Source organism: Ctenocephalides felis, unplaced genomic scaffold, assembly GCF_003426905.1.
Source record: "Ctenocephalides felis isolate EL2017-DRISC unplaced genomic scaffold, ASM342690v1 CF-g0.4_SCAFFOLD_03571, whole genome shotgun sequence".
NCBI lineage: Eukaryota > Metazoa > Arthropoda > Insecta > Siphonaptera > Pulicidae > Ctenocephalides > Ctenocephalides felis.
Window position 1 is genome coordinate 69,000,262 of NW_020539725.1, and position 25,647 is coordinate 69,025,908.

The 25,647-nt window shown below is 27.2% G+C and overlaps 2 protein-coding genes across 2 annotated transcripts; both read right to left on the reverse strand.

Moving 5' to 3' along the window:
- Window positions 1-2,743: 2,743 nt before the first annotated feature.
- LOC113384618 (synaptic vesicle glycoprotein 2B-like) lies at window positions 2,744-15,829 on the reverse strand. Its single transcript, XM_026622365.1, has 13 exons — window positions 15,771-15,829; window positions 11,756-12,003; window positions 10,298-10,366; window positions 8,239-8,400; window positions 7,831-7,993; window positions 6,348-6,469; window positions 5,893-6,114; window positions 5,633-5,816; window positions 5,363-5,468; window positions 5,121-5,277; window positions 4,517-4,673; window positions 3,564-3,691; window positions 2,744-2,998 (listed from the first exon to the last, which is right to left on the reverse strand). Exons 2-13 carry the CDS (start codon window positions 11,799-11,801, stop codon window positions 2,934-2,936), a joined length of 1,581 nt encoding a protein of 526 aa, XP_026478150.1. The 5' UTR covers window positions 11,802-12,003; window positions 15,771-15,829; the 3' UTR covers window positions 2,744-2,933.
- A 5,356-nt stretch (window positions 15,830-21,185) lies between these two features.
- LOC113386635 (synaptic vesicle glycoprotein 2A-like) lies at window positions 21,186-25,428 on the reverse strand. The gene is made up of 10 exons (XM_026624402.1): window positions 25,314-25,428; window positions 24,841-25,003; window positions 24,069-24,190; window positions 23,771-23,992; window positions 23,522-23,708; window positions 22,925-23,030; window positions 22,706-22,856; window positions 22,338-22,494; window positions 21,982-22,109; window positions 21,186-21,271 (listed from the first exon to the last, which is right to left on the reverse strand). The coding sequence occupies exons 1-10, from the start codon at window positions 25,426-25,428 to the stop codon at window positions 21,186-21,188; spliced, it is 1,437 nt and encodes a 478-aa protein (XP_026480187.1).
- Window positions 25,429-25,647: the final 219 nt, after the last annotated feature.

A 25,647-nucleotide genomic window follows, 5' to 3' on the forward strand; every position in this document is an offset into this window, starting at 1 on the left:
AACTAAAGAAAATGTATATACTAAACATAATACGATTATAATGCAAAATTTAGAATATTAAAAATCATTCAAATTTTTTCATTTCAAATTCGGCGCCATTAATTTGAATGGCGATAACAGCGCCATCGCGGCTGAAAGTAGAACCCTCTTTCCTAACTCTCTGAACGTAAATATCAAGAAAGAAAGACGTTTATTTAAATATATTATATTCTAATATTGTCTAGGAGAAGAAATATGTGTGAAAATATTAATTAACAAAGAGGCTACAATAAAACAATATTTCAATATTTGACGTAAAATGTCAAATGGTAACTTTCCTGCCGACAAAAGTTTTGTTTGAATATCTTGGACGTTATACAATTTTAGTCATTTTAGTAAAGATTCAAATTACACAAATTGCTTCGTTCAATTTACTCCATGGAAACAAGCATCATATCAAATAAACTAAAGAAATTTTATCTATTACAATCACGTGACACGATCCTTGAAATGTCAAATTTTGACGACGAGTCCTGTCAAAATATATGTTCACTTTATAAAGTGACATTTTGACAAATATAATGAAATATTTTGCAACATTAATTGCACAGTAAATTAAATCCTTGCTATCGTGCTCGTTTATATATATATAGAAAGAAATTTAAAATGACTCACCCTTCGCCATCCGCCTCGCCATCAGTACAAACCTAAAATATTGTGCAAAATTATAGATACACATTTCTACGAATATATGCCATGTTAAACTAAAATAAAAAGATATATTACCTGCATATTGTGTTAATTATGTCGATGTCCATGTATAATGCACTAAAACCATCACTAACACTTATTTTAAGCACGTTTTTATAACAAAATTGACACATACCACTTGTAACGTCCATGATTGTTTACAGAACGACATTTCGCAAAGACGATTTAACATGAAGAGGAAAACAGCGTTACCATCCCCCAAAAAATCGTTTTTTTCAAAATGGCGGTTATATTCAAAATTGTAACAAATAATAATAATATTAATTATAGGTAATTAGTATTATAGGGTAATAATAGTAATTATAGTATCGTTATTAATTTAAGTGCCTCAGATTATATATTGAGATTTTAGGAAATAATATTTTTCAATGTGGAATTTTTACTTTCAAATAATTTTTATTTGTCCATGTGCAGGATACTTCATTATATAAAGTCCATAATTATTTATTTAAGAAAATCAAAATAAAAATTATTAAACTGCAGCATTTTGCCTTAAGGCCAGTTCCGATAATAATTTTAATCAACAAAAATTAATTTTCAGCTATTTGGGTAAAATGTTCAACTGTTCTTTTCGAAATTATAATCTTTGTTTTAATTAAAAAATAATCAATACGATATCCAATTTGTATTTTAGATTTATAGATTCTGATTAGAATCCTTTAATCTAAACTTTGACGATTATTTATAATTTAACCGCTTATCGTTCGTAGGCCTATAATATTTTTGCATGAAATTTCAGACTACAAAATCTATCGTTATATAAAGTTTCATCAAAATCGCCAGAAAAAATTCAACAAATAATAATTTGGCCATGTAGATCTTTACCAAACGATAATCCAATGATATGTTTCAAACAGTTCTTGAATTTTCCAAGTCGAATCAGAATTTTTTGCAAAAACGTAAAAAAAGGGTTTAGAACTTTTCTGCTAAAAGTCAAGTTCTTAACGAGTTACATCGATTGACTTTTAAATTTTTGAAATCGTCTAATATAAAAAAGTTAGTAAAACAAACATTTTACCTTTCAGATATTTTTATCAACAAAACATTGAATATATGCATAAAATGAAAAGTCTGATAAAACCATATTGATATGTACAAAATAAAATTTTATATCCAGCCTAAATATCACAATTTACATGTCACAAAAGTATCTTAAATAATATAATAGACTTTTATCAACTAATACTATCGGCAGACAATTTCAATCATCGCCTCGTCAATCACATTTAATTTTAAACAATACATGATAAATTTTTTTTTAGATGAATATTGTTTATAAATTTTGGAAATACTGTATGTATATATTCTAATCTAAGAAAATACTATTTACTGAGTTAGTTGGATCGTATTGGACCTGTATTTTTGTGCTTAATATCATATATTTAATTTTAACACGTTAATCGCCATGTCAGCCATATGCGTCTGACACTAGAAAGTTCTACACGAGCCATGCGAAGGAAAAAAAAGTTTTAATATAGGGTCAAGTCAGTCATATGTGACATAAAAGATAGTGTTTGGCAAAAAAAAATTTTTGATACATTTTTAACTAAATTATCTAATAAAGTGACCAAGACCCACAAAGAAATTTTTCTGAAATTATCGTGGCGATTAACGTGTTAAGGACATTTTAAAAGAATATTCGAGATATTCAGTTCTTTAAAAGAATCACATATGTTCTAATTTCAGATTCGTCAACATTTTGAATCAATTGATGAATCTCATCATCATAACTTCTTTTATTTAAAAAAATGAATTTATTTATCAAATATAAAAAAACTGAATATATAGTTTTTTCTACGTTAAAACACATTTGTATTGAATAGACGACCAATACATCGAACTGAAAAGAGAATTTAATATTCTTAGACGATTATCAATTTAATTAATAATTTATACATTTAAGAATAAGTTACTTCATTCAGCTAGATCTGTCTATCTTGGTTGTTATTTAAAAACAAAAAGTGCATTATAATTTTTTTTCTAGTTTCCCTTCCATTTGTTTATACTATTTTTATTACTCAATTTATTTTTGTTTTATATTATTTTAGCTGAATGATGGCATATATCAAGTGCCAAAATCTATGAATAAATTGCTACCTATATTTGTTTCTTTCATATTGGATATATTGGTCGTTTAATTAATACAAATATGTATATATTTATGTATATATATGACCCACCTCTTAATTTGTTGGTGTAAGTAGATGTGGATTGCGTCTTGGTATGAAAATGGTGATGACTGCACACGCTGAAATAAATAATAATATATAATAAATGTAATAATAATTACAAGTAGAAACACTAATCAGAAATCATATAAAACTTTATCGTAAATTTTATCTTACTTGTAATTATATATAAAACTTTTAAAATTTAAAAACAAAACCAAATGAGCCACATCAACCCAATTAAGAAAAATTGATAATAAATTTCTATTAAAATATTTCAAATAATATCTGTCCAAATGATAATTCAATATTGACTCAAGACAGTGGTTTCCAACCGTTTTTGCATTGCGCCCCTCCGCTCTAATAAAAAAAATTGCGCCCCTCTTAATTTTTGCAACAATTTACCTTTACCTAAATCAATATGTAATATTATGTAACACTACGCATAGAAACTAATTATTTTCGTTAAATTTTCTAACATCATTTCAATATTTTGGGAAATAGTATATAGTAGTTATTTTCCAAAATAGTTTTCCGGAAACAGATGTACGCGTAATCCTTGAAACAGCCGGGTACCCCAATGATGGAGCGCGCCCCACAGGTTCGAAACCGCTGCCTTAAGATATTTATAATTTCATTACTTACCTATCAAAATACTGCCAAGAACAAAGAAAACGCCATCGCACCAATATTCCAACATGTACCCGATGGCATGACTTCCAGCAGATGCTCCCAATCGGCCAACCATCATTGATAAACACAATGCCATTGCTCTGAAAAATAAAAACAGACAAATTTAATTGTAAATTTAACATTAAATTAACTTACCGCAGAGTAAATTATAGTAATCGCAAAAAATCGAAAATGAAAATTTTTGCATATCTTTACGTTTCAAGGGTTTCTGAACATTTTGATATGATTTAAAAAAAATTGATGTATGTGTGCGCAATCTTTCGTCGACGTTTTAGAGAGCATGGATCAACCAATTTGAATGATTCAGAAAATATTTTACCTGTTATATGGTGTGAAGAAATAATTTTGCGGAAGGTAGATCTAACAGAAAAAAAAGGCAACAATTATCATTAGCCGTATACAAATCAATTTTTTATATAAATGTTAATAAATGATTATTAATAACAATTTATTGAATTTTGCACTAATATGAAAATTTAAAAATTACTTATAATAACGTATGATATCGAAACAAACATTTTTACCATTTATATTTTATTTAGGAATTTGAGCGTTTAGCTAAATTAGGGTCCCGCATCAATAAACAAAAAATGGAAAATACTCGTATTCAAAATAGTCGGGCAATTCTTGTGAATGCTTCACTAATATTTTATAATTTGTTTAAAAAGCTCTTTATCTTTCAATTACCACGTGACTTATGAGGTGAAAAGAACCGGTGACAAATTAAAACAAATAGTATAAAAACTTCTAAGTTCTACTTCTAATTATTTGTTGCTATGTACTTAGTTTGGGTTTTTAATTGCTTCAAAGTTAATTTGGCCTTAGGCGGCCCTACCCTATAGAACTATTTGGTACATGACAATGTATTACATAATGTATTGTTTTTTAAATGGATAGTTTTTTACCTGTAATGAGTTGGAAACAAATCAACTGCAATTGTATTAAGAACACCTACAGCAACTCCAGATGCCAATAAACCACCAAAACATGTTACCAAAAAATTGTGCTCTTCGACGAAATTAATTGTAATTGCAGCTGCTCCACATACTGTTAACATAGTTACTGAAAATTATAACAAAGATATTTTAAAAATTATATAAAATAAATATTTCAACAAAATTAAAACATAATTATTCAGAAATTGGTAATGAAGATATAAATTGAAGCAATAAATCTTTGACTTATCCAAATTATGTTTCCCTAGTAGTATTTTTGGCTATCTAATAAATATTTTATTTAAATATATGTCTAATAATACATGAAATTTAATTCGGACAAAACAAAACAAATTTGATTTTTAAAGCTTTCAAAATTAACATGAACCATCTAAAATATCAACAACCGACCTTAAATTTTGAATTTTAAAAAATTGCTTCGCCAAATTTCGGATATAAATTCCGAAAACATTATTTTATAAGCTAAATATTCACTTAATAAAAATCTTTAAATTCATTTGTTTACACATTTAATTAATGATTTTGGCAATTAATAATTTATTATGTTACTTACTTAAAATATTTTTATTTCCCAAAATATTGATGACAATTCCAATGATGATGTACAAGGACGAAAAACAGGTTCCAAAAATTAACGTCAGAAGAAAAACATCAGGATTGACATTGGAGGTGCATTGATCCTGATCTGTTGATTCTACTGTTATTGCATCCTGAAATAAAATATATAGTAAAAAAATAAATCTCATTTTCAATATAGTTAGAGAATATATTGGAGAAATATGTTAGAGAATTTACCTTGGATGCTAAAACTGTACAAACTCCACCGTTTCTCTCGAATTTTTCATAGTATAAAAATAGGTTGTTTGCTATCATAGGGAACCACATGTACATACCACTTGATCTAAAAGGGAAAAAATTGATTTAAAAATGTATTTTTACCACAAAGCTATTTTGACTCTTTGATCCCCATGATAATAACAGACAAATTTTCACATGGTAACTTTATAAGATAATGTACTTAATTTACCAAGGATACTTATTGGATCAGATTTTTCTTTCACTTACGTGGCAAAAATTCCAAACTGCACCAAACATACCAATAAAGTATATTTAAGCAAAGGTGCTCGAAATAAAGGAAGAGTTTGGCGAAGCATCAAAGATGCAATTTCACGCAAATTCTCAGCTTTCACATTAGAATCTGATTCGATTCTATTCACAGATCTAACTGGATAATCCATTGAATCACCTCCTGAAAAAAATAAAAAAAATATGAGAAATAAATACACACACACAGAAATAAACATTTTTTTTATGTCAATTATTACCTTTATTGCTAATGTACATTCTAGTCAGAACATCCAAAGTTTCATCAGTTCGTCCTCGAGCCAGCAAAAATTTAGGAGTTTCAGGAAGAAAACTTATCAAAATAAATGATAGTAAACAAGGAATGGAACACATCAGCATGTAAACTCGCCAAGAATTATAATTAATGTCTAATAATGGTATGTGGTAGTTGAAAGGTAGAGGTAATACTGCCCAAGCCATGGCTGAAATAGAAATTCAAAAAAAAAAAATTAAAATGTATACCAAAATTTTTGTATATTCATTAGTGGATAAAAGATTTATTTCTACTGAATTACACTGTTTACCAAATCTGTCCCAATTTCTTGTTTACCATTTATCATTTCATTCATAGACAGTTACATCATTGTACTTTGTTGTGTAATATGTTTACAGCATATTTTCATTATCAATTCAAAATATTTTTTAACAGTTTTACCTGGTAGACAAAGCATTCCTACAGAAATAAATGAAGCTCCCCAACTAATAGCTCGGGCTCTAGTTTTGTCTCCATGAAATTCACCAAGGTAGGCGTAGGCAGTAGAACTTGCTCCTGATATCCTAAAATTATATTTAGAAATTAATATATGGAAGTATCCCAGAATTCAACATCAGGCCAAAACAGATTGATAATATTGATCGTAACTATCGTGAAAATTATGAGCTTTTGGAGCTTTGGTCAAACTGTGACCATTTTTCGGTTCTTGTATTTTATTTTGATTAATTTTGTTCATCTAAACTTAGGATCCATAATCGTGAATAACATTTTTAAAACTACTGTTAAAAATAATTACAAAATTGCCCAAAGTTTTCTAGAACAAAGACCTTTTGTTAATTATAAATTTAATTTTTTCAAAATTGGTAGACTTTAAAAAAGCCTCATTTAAAAAATTTGTACTAAAGTGGGTTGACAAGTTGCATCAAAAGTTTCTGCATATAATCAGAATTGTGAAATGTTATAATACTCGATAGTTTTATAGTAAAAAAATCGAGTAAAAAATAAAAACCTAAAAATTACACGGCTAAAGCATTTCGCTCACATTCAGTTTAAATTCGATCCAATTTTGAAAATTTTAAATTTAAAAATCTATTAATTCAAAATTATGATTATTGAATTTTGTTATTAATGACAATCTGATAATATTTCTATTCATTTATAAAGTGATAATTATATTAATTATATTAGATAAAGTGAAAATTATAGTTTTAAATACAATGCTATATTTATAACTAAACAGATCTAGATATATAATAAAAATAATATCAATAAAAAATGAAGTAGTGATGTTAGTGAAAAAAGTAATAATTTTACCGGGTAATATTAAAAATTTTATGGCGAAATTTCTTCATATAAAGATGACACAACTGATATCATTTATTATTCATACATATAAAACAAAAATTTATAAAATTTGTGAGAACAGAAAACTCATCATGTTTCTGCACATAAATATATATCATTTTATAGATCCCATCGCTAAATTTATTTCAATTTCTATCAAGTAAAACTGACTATTATTAAAATTTATCAAGAAATACTAACTATTTAAAATTGACAATATAATAACATAACTCTGAACAAAAATATTGCAACTACGTAGGACTTGAAAAGACACTAGTAAACTATATCAGTCATTTGATATTTTTGAAAAAAAAAAAGTCAGGAATATCTCAAGAATCGCTGAGGATTAAATAAATTGAGTTAGAGGACCAAAAAGCTCAAAATGAAGACATTATAGCCATCTTCATATCATCAAGACCCTATATTGATACATAATATGATGAACCTTTCATTATTTGTATTTCTATTTTAATTTTGTATAAATACAAATATAAAAATCCCAGTGCTTTTTTAATAATTCTAGCAACATTTAATTGAATGTATAGGATGATGTTAAATAAATTAATTTATCTAAACTTACATGAAACCTGTGCAGAACCTCAAAAGAATCATCATCCAAGGTTGATGTGAAAATGATGAAGTCCAAGAAAAAATTATGGCGAAGAGCAAGGACCATTTTATTACATAACGACGTCCTTTCGTATCTGCCAGAAAACCCCAAGTATGGGCACTTAATACTAAACCTAAAATTGTAATACAAAAAAAATTAATTATTGCATTTATAATATAAAATATATTCAAGCTATACATATACATAATGCATGAAAATTCTACAAAAGAATCATATCACTTAATTAAATGTGTGTCCATAATAAATTTTAGTATAACTTTGATTGATTTTGAATCTGATCTAAATAATTTAATATAAGTATATTAGGGTCATATTTAATGATGTTAATAATACTAATTATTATTATTTATTTTTTACCTAAGAAAGCACTAGCAGACAGCAAACTTTTTTCATCCAAAGACATATCTAAATCACAATCAGCTGATGGTAGTACAAAACTCATACCTAAGGATTCTGTTATTACACCAGCCAGACATAGACCTGATGTTAAAAGTACTGCTATATGAAATTTACCACAACCTGAAATATAATATAATATCAAAATTAATTAAATGAAATTAAATATTAAGTAAATTGAAGTAATCAACATTTCTGTAGAAATAAGAGTATTCTAAGACAAAAAACCAAACAGCAAGTCTTAAGAAAGGTCTAAAAACTTAGTTTTTTTTATTAAAGACGTTTTGTAGAAGAATATATAATACAATGACGTTGTCGTCGTATTTTCAAACGACAAATAAAATTTATTATTAATAAATAGTTAATATCACGATACTGGCATACTTCCATAAACCAAGAGCAAAAAAGCGGAAGGGAGATGTCAAATATCTCTACCTTATAAAATATCTTACCTAATATATTTTTAAATTTATAGTTCAAATTGTTGAAAAAAATATTAATTCCAAACCTGTCGAAAAACATTTTCCCTAGGCCTATAATATTTTAGGAGATTTATTTTGAGTATCAACTCTATAATCATACAAAGTATAATCAAAATTCAAAACTAGACTGCTTGAGGTTCCCCTTGTTAATTGCTCAAAGACTAATAGGAACATTGAAGACCTATTAAATATTGTAAATTTTGCGTGTAAATTAATTTAAATTTTTTATTAATAATGTATAATAAACAATTTTCATTGATTAATATTAAAATATAAATATCTAAAACTTCAACAAATAAACTTTCATAGCCCCGTGTTTAAGAATACTTCTTTAACACTATTTCTCCATACAATTCTATCACTATTGTACGCAATATATAATTATTCCTGACGGTAAATTTTTTTCTAAACTTTGTGGTATATTTTATGCAAAGCTGTAAGTTTTGCATAAGCTCAACAAGTTGAGCATTTTGATGGCACATTTTAGCAGAGAAAATGCAAAGTACGCGCCTATCATACATATTTGCAACAATAAGAAAGAGATTTCGTATACGATTTGCAATATATAAGTAAATGTTGAATATATAAATATTAAATTCACTTATATAGGATAAGACGGGGCACAAAGGTTCAATTTGACTCTGAGCAAATATATTGCAAAAACCAAACTAATTATATCACAACAAATAACACATAGCAAACAAACAACGATCTGACTATGTTCAGTAAAACTCCCAACTAATCATAAAAATAGTTTTTTTGTACTTTTTCAAAAATTTGTCACCTGGACCTTTTTGCCTCATAGGTGTGGTAAAATGAAACAACCAGGAGGCACCAGGTCTAATGTATTATTTTTAATTTTGAAGAGATTTTACGAAATAATGGGTACATTATTCAACCAATGCAAAATATAAGTTTCATGAATACAACCTTGATCTGGTATTTCGTCAGAAATAATCGTCAGCAAAGTTGAAATAATTATTTATTAAACTCTTGAAAAATTACTTTTTTTAATTTAACTTACTTTTTTATTTACTATTTGCATTGTGTGATTTTTTAGAGTAAAGGTTCAGTTGGTCCTTTTTACCCCATCCTAAAGTAAACTTTTATAGAGGTTATATACAAAAAACTGTTGAATCTAACTTAAAGTTAACGTCTTATAAAACAAATAGTTACTATTTATATTAAGGTCTCGTAAACTAAACAACAGTGCTCACGACCAGAAAAACAAAGAACGAAAGAAAATACTTTTGTTAGGGATTTTCAAACATTGCCCTTTATATCCCGGAAGCGCCGTCGTAAGAATCAACGTGATGGCTGGTTATGCATCTTTTGCCCTCTACTTTCAAATATTGTTGTTACGAAATTCTTAACTTTACTTGTTTCTGATATATCGGAGGTGAACAAATTTTCCGCGGACCTTTAAGCCCCATTTTGTAGCCTATATATTTTTAACACGAAGAAAAAAATTCATAAAAACAATATTACAAATTACTACATTATTAATAATGAATATAATAAACTATGCTTTATCATACCTGTTAAAGAAATAGCTTCATCAAAATCTACAGGCTGATCTATAACAGATTCTTTAGTTTTCCACGTGTCTGAAAATTATATAAAATATTTATAATTAAATTAAAAATATAATTAACATATTAATCTCATTAATAAATTTATGAAATTTAGAATTTCAGGTAAATAGGTAAAAAATAAAAATGTATTAAATAGACACTATTGATTAATGTATTATTTGTCAGAATATGAGTAACTTTACTGAATAATTTAAATAATTTAAAATACTCTATTTTTTAGGAGATTTGATAATTTTATCTTACAATAACGACTGTATAAACAAATTATTTCTATCACTTTTTCTTATTGGAATCGCATATAAATAAAAACATATTTTGAAAAATTACCAATAAATCATGAAATTCCAAATTAAAAATGTGAAGTTAACTATTAGTTTCTATATTTAAAATACAAAAAATATCGTTGTTACTGATTTTTATTCAATTAACAAAAATAAAAAAATAAGAGTTTTACAAAGACCTTACAGAAAACATTGATTAGTGAAATATACAAGTGATTTATGATTTAAAATTTAAAGTCATATTTGTTCTCAAATTACAAATAAATTATTTTAAACAAAATAAATTTAATAAAGCAATCAAATTCTTTAAATATCAGAAACAAATTTTGATCTGAAACGTCGACTAAAATATAATTTATTTTTTGATAAAAATTTATCGAAACATTAAAATATTTATTAAAAATAAAAAATATTATTAATTATTTTAAATTACCTATATCTGACCTGTAATTTGTTTAACAATATATTTAATAGTAATACTATTTTTAATTCAATCGATGAATCTATTTTTCATAAATTAGATAAAATATTTATTATGAAAATAATTGTTTTAAATTTAAAATTGGCTTACATCTCAAATTACACGATACATAAATAAATGAATATTTATGCAATTAAATTTTTTAAATATTAGAAAGAAATTTTGATATAAAATCAGTTGAAATATTATTAATTTATTGATATTTTCAATAAACTTTTCAAAACTATATGCCTGTTATATTTAAATTTCCTATATCTGACCCTACAGGTTTATTATTTTAAATTCAATCGATGAATCAATTAATTCATGAAAAACTTATATAAAACATTTATTAGTAAAATAATTATTTTAAAATTCAAAATTAGCCAAAAATAGCTAAGATCTCAAATCACACGATACACGAGTTAGACAATTATTTTAAACAAATATTTATTAACGCAAAAAAATGGTTCAAATAGACAAATAGACAGACAAAAATTGTAATCTGAAATGCCTGAAAAAATATAGGCAAATTTATATATATATATATATATATATATATATATATTTTAAATATTTAAAATTTTTCTTAAATGCAATTCAGACAAATTTAAAAAATAGATTGAAATCCAATTTTTAACAATTTTTGAGTCAACTTACCATATCCATCAAACTTTTGCATATCAATTTTCTCCATTTTCTCCATTTCTTCTAACTTCTAGCACTTTCTTTTACTTCGGCAAAATATTTAGGCACAGATCATAAAAAATTATGATTTAATAAATCAAATCAAATGCATCCGAATCTCTAAGTCCACATGTCACTTAATAATAATTCTTTACGATCCGTTGGATAAATATTTTTTTATCTTCTTTCCACGAAGACACTACACATTGAAAAAACTCAAACTGTTGGGAGCAAAAAACCATATGAGGTGGAAAAGTGGGTGTCAATAGGTGTTAAATTCGATGTAAAGGACAACGGTTGTTCGATGATAATAAAAACAATTTATTTTTTAGTTGAAAACAAATTTTGTTCATTTGCATGTAATTGCATAAAATATGATAATAGTATTTTCGTATTATATTATCTTTTCCCGTAGTAATTATCTTGGTCAAGCACATTGCGTAAAACAGACAAGTAATACTTTACGTGGATGCTATAGCATTCATCTACTAGTACATTTTACAATTTTAAATTTTTAGACATCAACTTTTCAGGCGTCTTATAATTAAATAATGTACAACTTTTTTGGTTATTTTGCGGCATTTTCAGATTATATACGGAATTTTAAATTAATTTGCAATATATACAAAAATGTTTCGGCATTTTCATACAACATAAAACGGTTAACGGATATAACGGATATAAAGTATTTTTGGTTATATCGGAGTGCAAGGTTTTCAAACTATTTCCTACATTAAATATTTTCAGTGAATTTACGGCATTTTTAGAAATATTTCCAGACAGACTACAAAAATTATAGACAAAGTATTTACAGACAAATTTTAACATTAATTGACGATTGTAAACATTTTTAACAACACAAAATTTTCAGTATTTAAATACAATTTACAATTTCCCATAATTTTAGATAATATATTACTTTTCAGGCCAATTTGCAATATTTTACGGCGTTTTGAAACAAATTAGAATATATTCAGAGTATTTTTAACTTCCCGTAAGGCAAGTTCTAGTAACCGCAAAAAAATAGAAAATGAAAATTTTTATATATCTTTACGTTTCAAAACCTTCTGAACATTTTGGCATACCTTAGAAAAAATGGATGTATATGTGTGTATGTATGTGTGTGTTGATACAAATTTTCGTCGACGATTTTGGGAACACGGATAAAGCAATTTGAATAATTCGAAAAACATTCGATTCGTATTGATAAGAAGACGTGCTGATTAGTTTTTGGCACAGGCAGGTATATTCCAAATATTTTGAAAATTCTGAATTATTCTTCAAAGCAATCGTACTGCTTTAACTGCATAGAGACAAAATGTCAAAGCGCGTAAGCGCCGCGTCGCCGTCTAACGAATAAAATTGGTACGGAACCCATAGGAATGCAAACAAAATTTATACTTATTGTTAAAATCTCTATAAAATATCTGATAATTTGATGTGCATATGTCTAATGATCATTTTTGACCGCCAAATGTCATTTTTTTTTACTTTTTTCATTAGATCTCCCAAACCGCTAAACCTGCCTTTATGAAAATTTGATCGGTTCTTCACCTTGTCAATACAAATTTGTTCAAATGTTTTTTGAATTATTAAAATCGGACGCTCCGTTCTCTTAAAAACTGAGTTACCGTTTTTGGCACTTTTTGCCCCGTATCTTCGGAACGGTTAGACCTGCCTTCGCCAAAAACTAATCAGCACGACTCCTTATCAATATGAATCGAATGTTTTTTGAATTATTTAAATCGGTTGATCGGTGTTCCCGAAATCGTCGACGAAAATTTGTATCCGAACATACATACACACACGCACATACACACACACACACACACACATACATCCATTTTTTCTAAGGTATGCCAAAATGTTCAGCAACCTTTGAGACGTAAAGATATATAAAAATTTTCATTTTCGATTTTTTTGCGATTACTATAACTTGCCCTACGGGAAGTTAAAAATTAAATTTATTTAAACTGTTTTACAAATACTTTATGCTCCTATAGATCCTATACCAAACACGTTTTGTATTTTAAAATTTTATATTTTATTTTATTATTTTACGACATTGCACGTTCGAAAAGGGATGGAAATTTTCCTCTTTGTAGGTGCAATAAATACCTACTAAATAATAAATAATATGTAGGTAAAATAAATCAGGTATAATAAATAAACCGCATCTTTATGGTTCTATTATCTGTATAAAAAGCTGTAAAAAATATATATTTTGGTACCTATTACTAAACAAATAATTAATAATATCAAATTTTAAATAACACGTTTGCGGATATCAAAAGTTTCAGCGAGGTACAAAAATTGAATCATTTTATTAAAATATAATTTATATTTTTATTTTTAAAAATAAAAACTATTAATGAAATATTAAAAGAAAGGAGCAAAAAATTACCAGGTCGCCCAAACAAATATTTAAAAAATTAAGCGAGGAATCTCCTACTCGAAGATTGAAAATTTTTTTAATTTATTTATTATTTTGATCGACAATAAACCTATGCAAAAAAAAATATTTTCAAATTGGTAGTGACATCCAAATTTGATTAAACACATTTTATAAGAATAGTCAGAGTATCATATTTTACTCGATATACTCTCAATGCTATAGCATCCACGTCAAGGTCTACGCTTGTATTTTATGCAATATGCTTGCCAAAGCTAATTAGTGTAGTGACTTACCGTAGAAGATAAGATAATGCGAAAATACTATTATCATATTTCAATCGTTATATACTAGATGAATGCTATAGCATCCATGTCCAGTTTTACGCTTCTATTTTACGTAAAATGCCTAAAAATGTTGCAAATAGGAATTGTTAAAATTATACATAATTGTTGTAGCTTATTTAGAAATATTATAGATGTCTAAAAATGCCATAAATGTCGCAAATTAACTAAAAACTTTTAAATTTACTAAATTTTCTGCAAGTGGTCATTTGTATTTGTCATCATTGGTATTTCATAAATAAAAAGACATTGTTGATACCAAATAGAAGGAATTAATTAGTGTTAAAATTTGGAGAAAATAAGAGAAAAAAAAAATTAGTAGTTATTAAATATATAATTATTTTCATAAAAAGAATTTTCTTCGATATATTTTTCATCGCACTACATTATTATATGAATTTGCTTGCGAATTGAAGCGTAAAAAATCAATGTGACAGGTAATATAAAAGATAATCGTTTTGTTTTTGAAAACGACAGTTCCATATAAATCAACTTTCAAAAAAGTTCGTATTTCCATATAATATTTGGTATTTTATATAGCTAAACAAGAAATATATAGAAATCTTTTTATCAATAGATTCTGATAAGAATCGCCTCAGGGCGCTGGAAAATTTTAAACTTTGATGAATTTTTATAATTCAACCGCTTATCGTAGGCCTACAATATTTCAGTATGTTCTAGAAGACCATGATATCTATCGTTAAAAAAATTAAGAAAATCGTCAACAAAAATATTTCAAATTACAAGAACATCTTTACCCTTTATCAAAATCTAATCAATATCTTTCCTAACTAAAATCTTTCGAACAGTTTTTGAATTTTCTAAATGTATTCAAAATTGTGGCGTGAAAACATAAACAATTTTTTTTACACTTTTCTGCTAATTACAAAGAAACGGCTTGGCCGATCGTCGCACAAAATTGATAAACTCTAGTCCTTATGGAGTTACATCGAATGTCTTGTGAATTTTTGAAATCGGTCCAGCCGCTTTTGAGAAAACGTCGACGCAAGGTCAAAAATCTGCTCTTATACACATACACATACTTTTTTCAAATTTGGTCTCATGCGAATCAGAATGACACGTCGAGAAAACATAAAATTAGCCAATCGGATTTTTGCGCGAAAACATAAATATCTCCTTCTGGAAGTTATTATTGATCAACGAATTCATGTTATGTGTAGAATTTAATGAATTATAACAAACAGTAAATTATATAATATAAAGAATGTATCTTTTATCCTTAATTATTCACCACTATTTAGACCACTTTTATCACACAATTATAAATTTACTTCGAATCCTCGTCATGTTACTCGACAAACCAACTAACCAACTCTGTGTGTTTTTCAATTCACAACTTTAAATTTGTCAAAACGTTTCCATTGACATTTCCAATACTGTTGTTTTATTGATTGTTGACACTAGAACTATAGAATGATAGCTCGGTGTCAAGATCAAAGCTAAATCTAGTGAGTTTAGTGAGTTAGTTGCTCTTGGCCAAATCGCAAAATTCTAGAACCAACCTTGACCAAAAATAGACCTGAGAATATTGATCGCATCAGAAGGAATACAGTTGCATTCGGGACGATTATGATGGAAATGTTTGTTTAGCGACAATGGAATATATATGATCTATTTTTGTAATATAGAAATTTTATTTTGCCGTTGCTGATAGCAACTAATATAATAAAAAAATAATATATACATATAAAAACAAATCCGAAAACAAATAAAAAAAATCTTTATAGTTTTCTCTAAGAATTTAATAAAGTTATGTCATAATTGATAATTTACTGGACGTTTTGAGACATTCTGAATCGTTTGACACAAACCTGAGAAAATATGTATGTGGGTGAATGTAAATATTGCATTTTGCCTACGTTTTCTCAAAATCAGAGTTGACCAAATTATAAAATATAAAAAAACGATAATACCCTACTCGCAATAAAACCGAGTACATTAAACTGAAAAAAATTGCTAGAATTTTCCGTACCAATTTTTTTTGTGAAAAATTTAAGAAAATGTAGAAAACATTAAAATAATTAGATTTTTGAAAATTTTGAGATTTTTGAATAAATGTGACTATTTAAAAAAAAAAGATTTTGTTATATTGTGTATTTTTTGAACTTTTTTTAAAGCAATAACGCTGCGTAGATGTTTTAGGAACAAAATATCGAAGCGCGGAAGCGCCGTGACGCAATCTTAAGGATAAATATTGGTACATAACCCATAGAAATGTAAACAAAATTTGTACTATTATTAAAATCTTATTTATAACTGCAAAATGACATTTTTTTAACATCCCGTAGGGTAAGTTATAATAATCGTAAAAAAATCGAAAATGAAAATTTTTATATAGCTTTACGCTTCAGAGGTTTCTGAACATTTTGGAATACCTTAATAAAAATGGACGTATGCGTGTGTGTATGTATGCATGTGTGTGTATGTGTGTGTGTGTGTGTGTGTGTGCGGATACAAATTTTCGTCGACGATTTCGGAAACACAGATCAACCGATTTGAATAATTCAAAAAATATTCGTTTCGTATTGATAAGGAGACGTGCTGATTGGTTTTTGGCGTAGGCAGGTCTAGCCGTTCCGAAGATACGGGGCAAAAAGTGCCGAAAACGGTAACTCAGTTTTTAAGAGAACGGAGCGTTCGATTTTAATAATTCAAATTGACAAGAATTGTCAATAATTATATTGACAAGATGAAGAACTGATTAAATTTTTGGGAAGGCAGGTCCAGAAGTTATGGACTCTCAATGAAAATAAGTTAAAAAAATGTCATTTGGCGGTCAAAAACGTTTATTGAACATATGTACATCAAATTATCAGATATTTTATAGAGATTTTAATAATGTGTACACATTTTTTGTAAATTTTTTTGGGAATTAAGGTACGGGAAGTTCTAGCAATTTGCCTTAAGACATGATGCCATGCACCCCACTAGTTTCCTTTTTTATTTGGTCTATGAAACCGCTGGACCTGCCATCCCAAAAATTTAATCAATTCGGCATTCCGTGAATACAAGTAAAATGTTTTTTGAATCACTCAAATCGAACGCTCCGTTTTATCAAAAACTGAATTACCATTTTTGGCACTTTTTGCCCGTATCTTCAAATCTCTGCTCTCGTGGATTTTTTTTCTAAAATATGCCAAAATGTTCAGGAAGTCTTGAAACGTGAAAATATGCAAAAAACATATTTTATGTGATTACTTTAAAATTAAAAATATTTTATCTATTGGTGGTCGAAAATGGAGTAAATTAATGAATAAACTTAATGTTTCTCATCACTAGCCACACGTTCCTTTTAGCAAATGCTGATACCACATTTTTCGTATTCATATCGTGTTACTAACGAACTGTTGAAGTTGGCTTAGGGAAATATAAAGGGTATGGGCGTGTTTCCATACAGAATTGGCCCCACCCTGGTATTTAAATAATTTTGATGCCATTTTATAGGTATTTTCGAGAAAATCCGATATACCAAATTTCAAATCCGTAGCTCATCATTTGGCCGAGATATCATTGAAAATGTGTGAAAGTGGCCCCTTTTTTCAAAGTCGTTTTTTGTCGCAACTATAAAAGATATCGACAAACAAATAACGGGACTCTATTCACATCGGTGTGTACTATATTATTGATAATAAATATTGTTTAATAATTATTTTTTAGTGCATGAAAAAGTGAAAATAATTTTCTGTTTTGAATTTTCCGGTAGTGTGGTTGTTTGGACTAATTTTTAATTAGCATCATTAGAAAGGCTATTGAATTTTCTTTTAGTGTGCAAAATTTTGTTTTATTTCATGTGGTAGAACACATTCAAAAATAGGAAAAACCTGAGCAAGTACACGCTCGCGCTCATATAACACCCGTTCAAGTCGTCTCTGATTTGCAATGACTAGCAACAGCATTGCTCGCCGCGCGTCTTGATAAATTAAAACTTTTCTAATAAAACACAAGATATTGTATATGTATACAATATACTATATTTTTATTTAATTAAATATATATTATTTATGTATTGCACAAGTATATTATATTATTTAATCATCTTTAATAATTAATTAATTAATTATTACCTATTAATTAATTATTAATTATTAATTTATTATTAATTATTAATTAATATTAATTATTAATTATCACTAAATAAATAAAAAATAGATTGATAAAAAATATACATAATAATAGTATATCGGTATATGATTTCTATTCATGCTACAGCAATGTATAGAAATGCAAGTATACTAAGTTAGTCTGAATATATTTTAAATAATATCTTGAAGTTTTTTTTTTAAATTAAATAATATATAAAAATATATTGAATAGAATATCTCTACCTATAAATACTCATAATAATAGTTGAACGATTTCGCGGCATTATTAATTGTATTATGGTAATAACTCAATTATACACTAATCAAATTAAATTGCCACTAAAATATAAGAAAAGTGCAAAATCAAATCTGGTACAAAAGTGTAGAGTTCCCAAACACCACACAAAAATTTAAAAAAAATCATTATTTATTTAATGATTATCGAAAACTTCGTGATTAGTTAAATTCCAGAATTATATTAATTTTATGCTGTCTGCATTTTGTTATCTTATGTGTGGTTTTTGCCGCGAAATTTCAAATTTCGTTTTAATTAAGGATGATACACAATAGTACAGTAGTTCAACTATTATTATGAGTATTTATAGGTAGAGATATTCTATTCAATATATTTTTATATATTATTTAATTTAAAAAAAAAACTTCAAGATATTATTTAAAATATATTCAGACTAACTTAGTATACTTGCATTTCTATACATTGCTGTAGCATGAATAGAAATCATATACCGATATACTATTATTATGTATATTTTTTATCAATCTATTTTTTATTTATTTAGTGATAATTAATAATTAATATTAATTAATAATTAATAATAAATTAATAATTAATAATTAATTAATAGGTAATAATTAATTAATTAATTATTAAAGATGATTAAATAATATAATATACTTGTGCAATACATAAATAATATATATTTAATTAAATAAAAATATAGTATATTGTATACATATACAATATCTTGTGTTTTATTAGAAAAGTTTTAATTTATCAAGACGCGCGGCGAGCAATGCTGTTGCTAGTCATTGCAAATCAGAGACGACTTGAACGGGTGTTATATGAGCGCGAGCGTGTACTTGCTCAGGTTTTTCCTATTTTTGAATGTGTTCTACCACATGAAATAAAACAAAATTTTGCACACTAAAAGAAAATTCAATAGCCTTTCTAATGATGCTAATTAAAAATTAGTCCAAACAACCACACTACCGGAAAATTCAAAACAGAAAATTATTTTCACTTTTTCATGCACTAAAAAATAATTATTAAACAATATTTATTATCAATAATATAGTACACACCGATGTGAATAGAGTCCCGTTATTTGTTTGTCGATATCTTTTATAGTTGCGACAAAAAACGACTTTGAAAAAAGGGGCCACTTTCACACATTTTCAATGATATCTCGGCCAAATGATGAGCTACGGATTTGAAATTTGGTATATCGGATTTTCTCGAAAATACCTATAAAATGGCATCAAAATTATTTAAATACCAGGGTGGGGCCAATTCTGTATGGAAACACGCCCATACCCTTTCTAGATAAACTCTATATATTGTTTATTCTAGAATAATATTTACTTCATCTAAGTAATTTAAATGTTTAGCCCAAGAAAAAACACACAAATTTAATCACCATGTTTAAAACTTGTTTTTTACAAATTTGGTAATCGTGTGACTTATGTACAAAATTTTATAATTTAACCATTAGTTTATTATTTTATTTTATTCAATCTTCTGCTTATTTTCATTCAATATCGTATTGAAATGTGTTTTTATCCTGGTTGAATTTGTTAAACATATTGAATGATGAGGCATATACAGAGTCGAAACGTACATAATGAATAGTTAATTATTTATTATTTTTTATTTCGACTATTTGACTGCAAATATTTATATACTTCATTCAAAATCGATTTCTAATGACGTATATAATGTTTGGCAATTTTTTTCCTCGTCACAGGAAATAGTGTGCCAAATAATTTATTTAATTATATACGTGAATTGGCAGCCAAGATGATAAAACACTCTTACTATCTGGCACGTGTGGCATTAAGAAAATATCAACAAATTAAGAATGAATAGTGAAATTATAAATTTGCAATAAAATGTTAAATCTTATAAACAAACGAGTCAAATATTTTTAAAAGAATTGGCATTGACTCTAAAGGCTTTAAAATTGTAATGCAATAGAAAAAAGTTATTTTCAATATTAAAAGTAATATAATTTCCTCGAGATTTTCAAGTTTTCCTTGAATTTTTCAACAGTAACTTTCCTGTAAGCCATACCGTGCGGAATTCTAAGTTGCGATATATGGAAAAAATCTAAGAATTTTGAGACAATTCAATTTTGTTTTCTTAATGAGATTTATTCTAGAAAGTCTTATCTTATGGCATAAAATAATATTGGAATATATAAATCCACGGGTTTCTGAGTGAGTACCAATGATAAATATAATATAATAATTCTTATAGATATATTAAATAAATAATCTTAAACTACAAAATTATCTTAAAAATATAGAATAAATTAAAAATTGACTTAGCTTTCTACAGTATCCACATTCAGAGCCGGTTTCGACTTTTCTGGTCGTTTTCTTGGTATGAAAATTGTCAACAAGGCACACACTGGAAAAAAAAATTATGAACAAATTTTTATTGTGTTATTTATGATTCTATACTAAATAAATAATTCCAAATTTTGTAGGAATATTTTCAAATAGCAAAAAAATTCAAAACAAAAACAGTACAAAGTTACCTATCCCACACACATATTATATTATTCCCAGGTTATTGTGGATAAGGATTCAGAATATTCTAAAACATATATCTATAAATCGCTAACACGTTTATCATTATAATAAAATAATTACCTAGTAGCCATGTCGGTCATATAAGTGTGACATAAAAAGTAGTGATTTTTCAGGAATTTGCAGCAATTTTTTTTTATTTGGTCTTTAGGCTTTTTTGATACATTTTTAACTGAATTAACTAATAAATTCACTATGGACCATGTCAAAATTTTTTTGGTATTATGGTGGCGATTAACGTGTTAACACAAAATAACAGTGTAAATTTTTTACAATATTTTCGCTAATCTGTTATTTTTCTGATGATATATCTTAAAAATCACTAGAAAAGTTGATCATCTTAAGATGCAGCATATTTTTTCATTTTATTACAATTAGTAATAAAAGATTCAAATTGAAAGCAAATAAATGTGAATTTTTATAGGAAACGAAAAAAAAGCAGATACGCACTAATAAAGCTTTTGTTATATTTAATTTTGCAAGGTTGCTATCTCATGTTCGTTAAATTTTAATAATGAGGAAACTTACATAATAAAATGCCACCAAAAACAAAGAATGTTCCATCACAATAGTATTCCAATAAGTATCCAACAACATTACTACCAGCAGATGCTCCTAAACGCCCAATCATCAAGGAAAGACACAAAGCCATTGCCCTAATAAAAAAATCAAAACAATTTTCACATATTAAATATATGCTTCAGATGAATTCTTATTTCATATTTGAAGTGCTTAATATGTAGTATGAAAAATTAGGGAATGTATTTAAACCATGAATAAACTATTGGTAATTATTTTACCAGAGCATAATTTCATGGTAGCTACATTAAATATACGTATTTAAACTTTATAATTTATGTTTTGTTTTTTTTTAATTTACGTACCTGTAGTGTGTAGGGAAGAGTTCAACTGTAATAGTGTTCATCAGTCCAACGCAAACACCAGATGCCAAAAATGTACCAAAAAAGCCCACTATGGTATAATAATCACTAGCAAAATAAAGGGCTATTCCACCAGAACCACTTAGTGTTAGACAAAAAACTGAAAAAATAAATAAAAATATTTTATTAATAATAGTGCACCTAAGGAGCCAAGAATTAGAAAATACCGCGTGAAAAATAGACAATTTTGTTGAGGTCTATCTTGAGGTCGATGGTTTGTAAAATTGTCTATTTTTCTCGCGATAATTTTTAATTCTTGGTCAAACTTAAATCAGCAATTTAGAGAAAATGTATAATATTTATATACTCACTCAGTATATTTTTATTCCCCAATATATTAATCACAGTACCAGCAGCAACATACATTATAGAAAAGCAGATTCCCAAAATCAAAGTCAGAACAAAAACTTGAGGATTCACACTGACATCGCATTTATCTCCAGTTGTGTCCAAGAATGTAGTCTGTAGATATAAATCATTTTATTACTATAATTTTTGAAATTGTCCTTATTATATCGGAAAAATCTTACCCTGGCTTCAAAAACAGCGCAGACGCTATCGTAATGTCCAAATTTATCGTAATATGACATCAAATAATTGGCTATTACTGGGAACCACATGAAGACACCACTTGATCTGTAAAATTAAAAAATGACTTAAAAAATTGAAATTGAAAAAATACGAATTCAACTTTCACGTGACGATACAAGTTTGAAATTTTGACACAGTCCACAATTCTAATGATTTTATAAATCAACTGAAATTTTTAAATCAGAACAAATTCTGAGACTAATAATATTAAGGATATTCGTTAAAACCATAAACTCATTCATCAAAAAAAGTATCATTGAAATCATCAACAAATTTTCAACAGTTCATTGTGAAGAAACTATCCGGTGGATCTTAAACGAAAATTAAACAGCTCAATTTTAGCATTTTAAAATCGGTATAGTAATTTTGGAGAAAACGTTGACAACAGGTCAAAATCAGATTACATGCATACTTTTTTCAATGTTAGTATTTGTCAATTTTTTTATCTTTTATTTAGACTTGCAGTAGTTTTCTTAGTCGCCTCAGTTGTACTGATAAAATTTTACACAATGACTTCTGGTTCATTTTCTACTTACGCTGCCAACATTCCAAACTGTGCTAAACATATCATCAGAGTATATTTCAAAAGTGGTTTTTTGAACAAAGGAACAGTTTGCTTCAAAATCAATGAACCGATCGCACGGATGCCACCAGATTTGGCAGAATTTTCAGGAATATTAGACTCGTCCAGAGATTTAACAGGAAAATCAGATGGACTGCAACCTGAAATTACAATTATTAACATTAAATAGTAATATGTATTTTTATTTTTTTATTTTATTTACCTTTGTTGCTGGCGTACATATTAGCAAGAACTTTAAGTGATTCCTTTGCTCTACCAGTAGAATAGAGAAACTTTGGAGCTTCTGGAAATCTCAGTATCATTATCAGGGCAAGAAGATTTGGAAAGGAGCATATGACTATATACAATCTCCAGGCTGTCCAGTTTATGCCCAAAAATGGTATGTGGTAGCTGAAGTTCAGTGGGATGATACCCCAAGCAATTGCTGAAAGGAAAAAAATAAATTTAATGAATCTATTTAAACCTTTATCGTGGAAGTAGTTTAGCTTTTTTTCATTTACCTGGTAATATAACAGAACCCATAGAAATAAAAGAAGCAGCCCAGCTGATTGCCCTGGCTCTTGTTTTATCACCATGAAATTCTCCTAAATATGCATAGGCCGTCGAACTTGCTCCAGAACATCTAGAAATAAAAAAAAATAGATGAAATTATCTAAAATATAAACACTAATTAAAAGAGAAGTTAAGTATGAATTCTTTTTATCATTGAAATTGTTATCCAGGTTAAAAAACATTTTTATATATAGGAGATGCTTAAAAAAATTACATGATGCACCATCATTTATGAATCAGATGATAAATATAAAATAACAAAATTTAGATAAAAAATTGACATGAAAACTGTAGGAGCAATTTTATAAAAAAACATGAATAAAAAATGAATATTGAAAAAAATCTCGAAAATTATATGAAATATTAAAAATAACAAGAATTGACTATAAATGAGACTGCATGGTTTTCATTGTTCAATATGTTTAATATATTTATCGATGTCATTTTTTATATATAATTGCCAAAAGATTCACTTAATGATGTCTATGTATAGGACAGTTGTAAATATATTGCTAAATAAAAAAGAAGTTTAATATCTTCATAATTTACAATATGTTTAATATCTTCATACATGATTTGGTGCATGATCACAAGAGTGGTAGATATTAATCAGGAATAATTTCCTCAAAAATAGAATAAAATTTGTTATAACTTATTACTTATTAATTAATAATTAGTAAGATTAATAATTTTTAAAGGAATAAAAACCTTCTAACTCACAACAATCCTGTAAGGAAACGCATCAAAGCCAAAAGCCAAGCCTGGTGTGATAATGATGACAACCAGGAACAAACCAGAGCCAATCCCAAAGACCATTTCATCACAAATTTTCTACCTCTTGTGTCTGCCAAAAAACCCCACGTATGGGCACTTAATACTAGACCTGGTAAAATAAGAAATAAACTAGATAAATAACAATTAATTAATAAATTTGGTTATGATAAATTGTTAAACATCCAACACAAATATTGCGGTTGTTTGGTAAACAAAATTACAGTTGTGATCATTTAGGTCATAGTGTTTGTAGATACATTTTTGAAAGAAAAAGTGAATAAGTTGGTCACAAAACAGTCAGAACCTACTGGGTGGAAAACACAGATCCATTCCTTTCAGGGATATATTGGTATCAGTCAACTTTATTTTAAATCTGACAAATTTATTTTTACTGAGTATGATTTTTTTATATTTGGTACCTAAGAATGCACTGGATGATAAAAGTCCCTTTTCATTTAGAGACATATCTAAATCACAATCAGCTGATGGTAGGACAAAACTCATTCCCATGGATTCTGTGATGACACCAGCCATGCAAAAACCAGTAGTAAATAGTATGAGGACGTGGTACTTTCCTGTTCCTAAAATTAAAAACAAGAATTAGAAATTAACCCATTAACATATATATATTGTTGAATACCAAATTGAATTGAAGCCTCAGTTTTGAATTATTTCGATTAGTTAAAGTAATACCAAATTATTTGTGATATTAGTAAATCAACTAATTGCAAATATTTGAATTTTTTGTTTGTA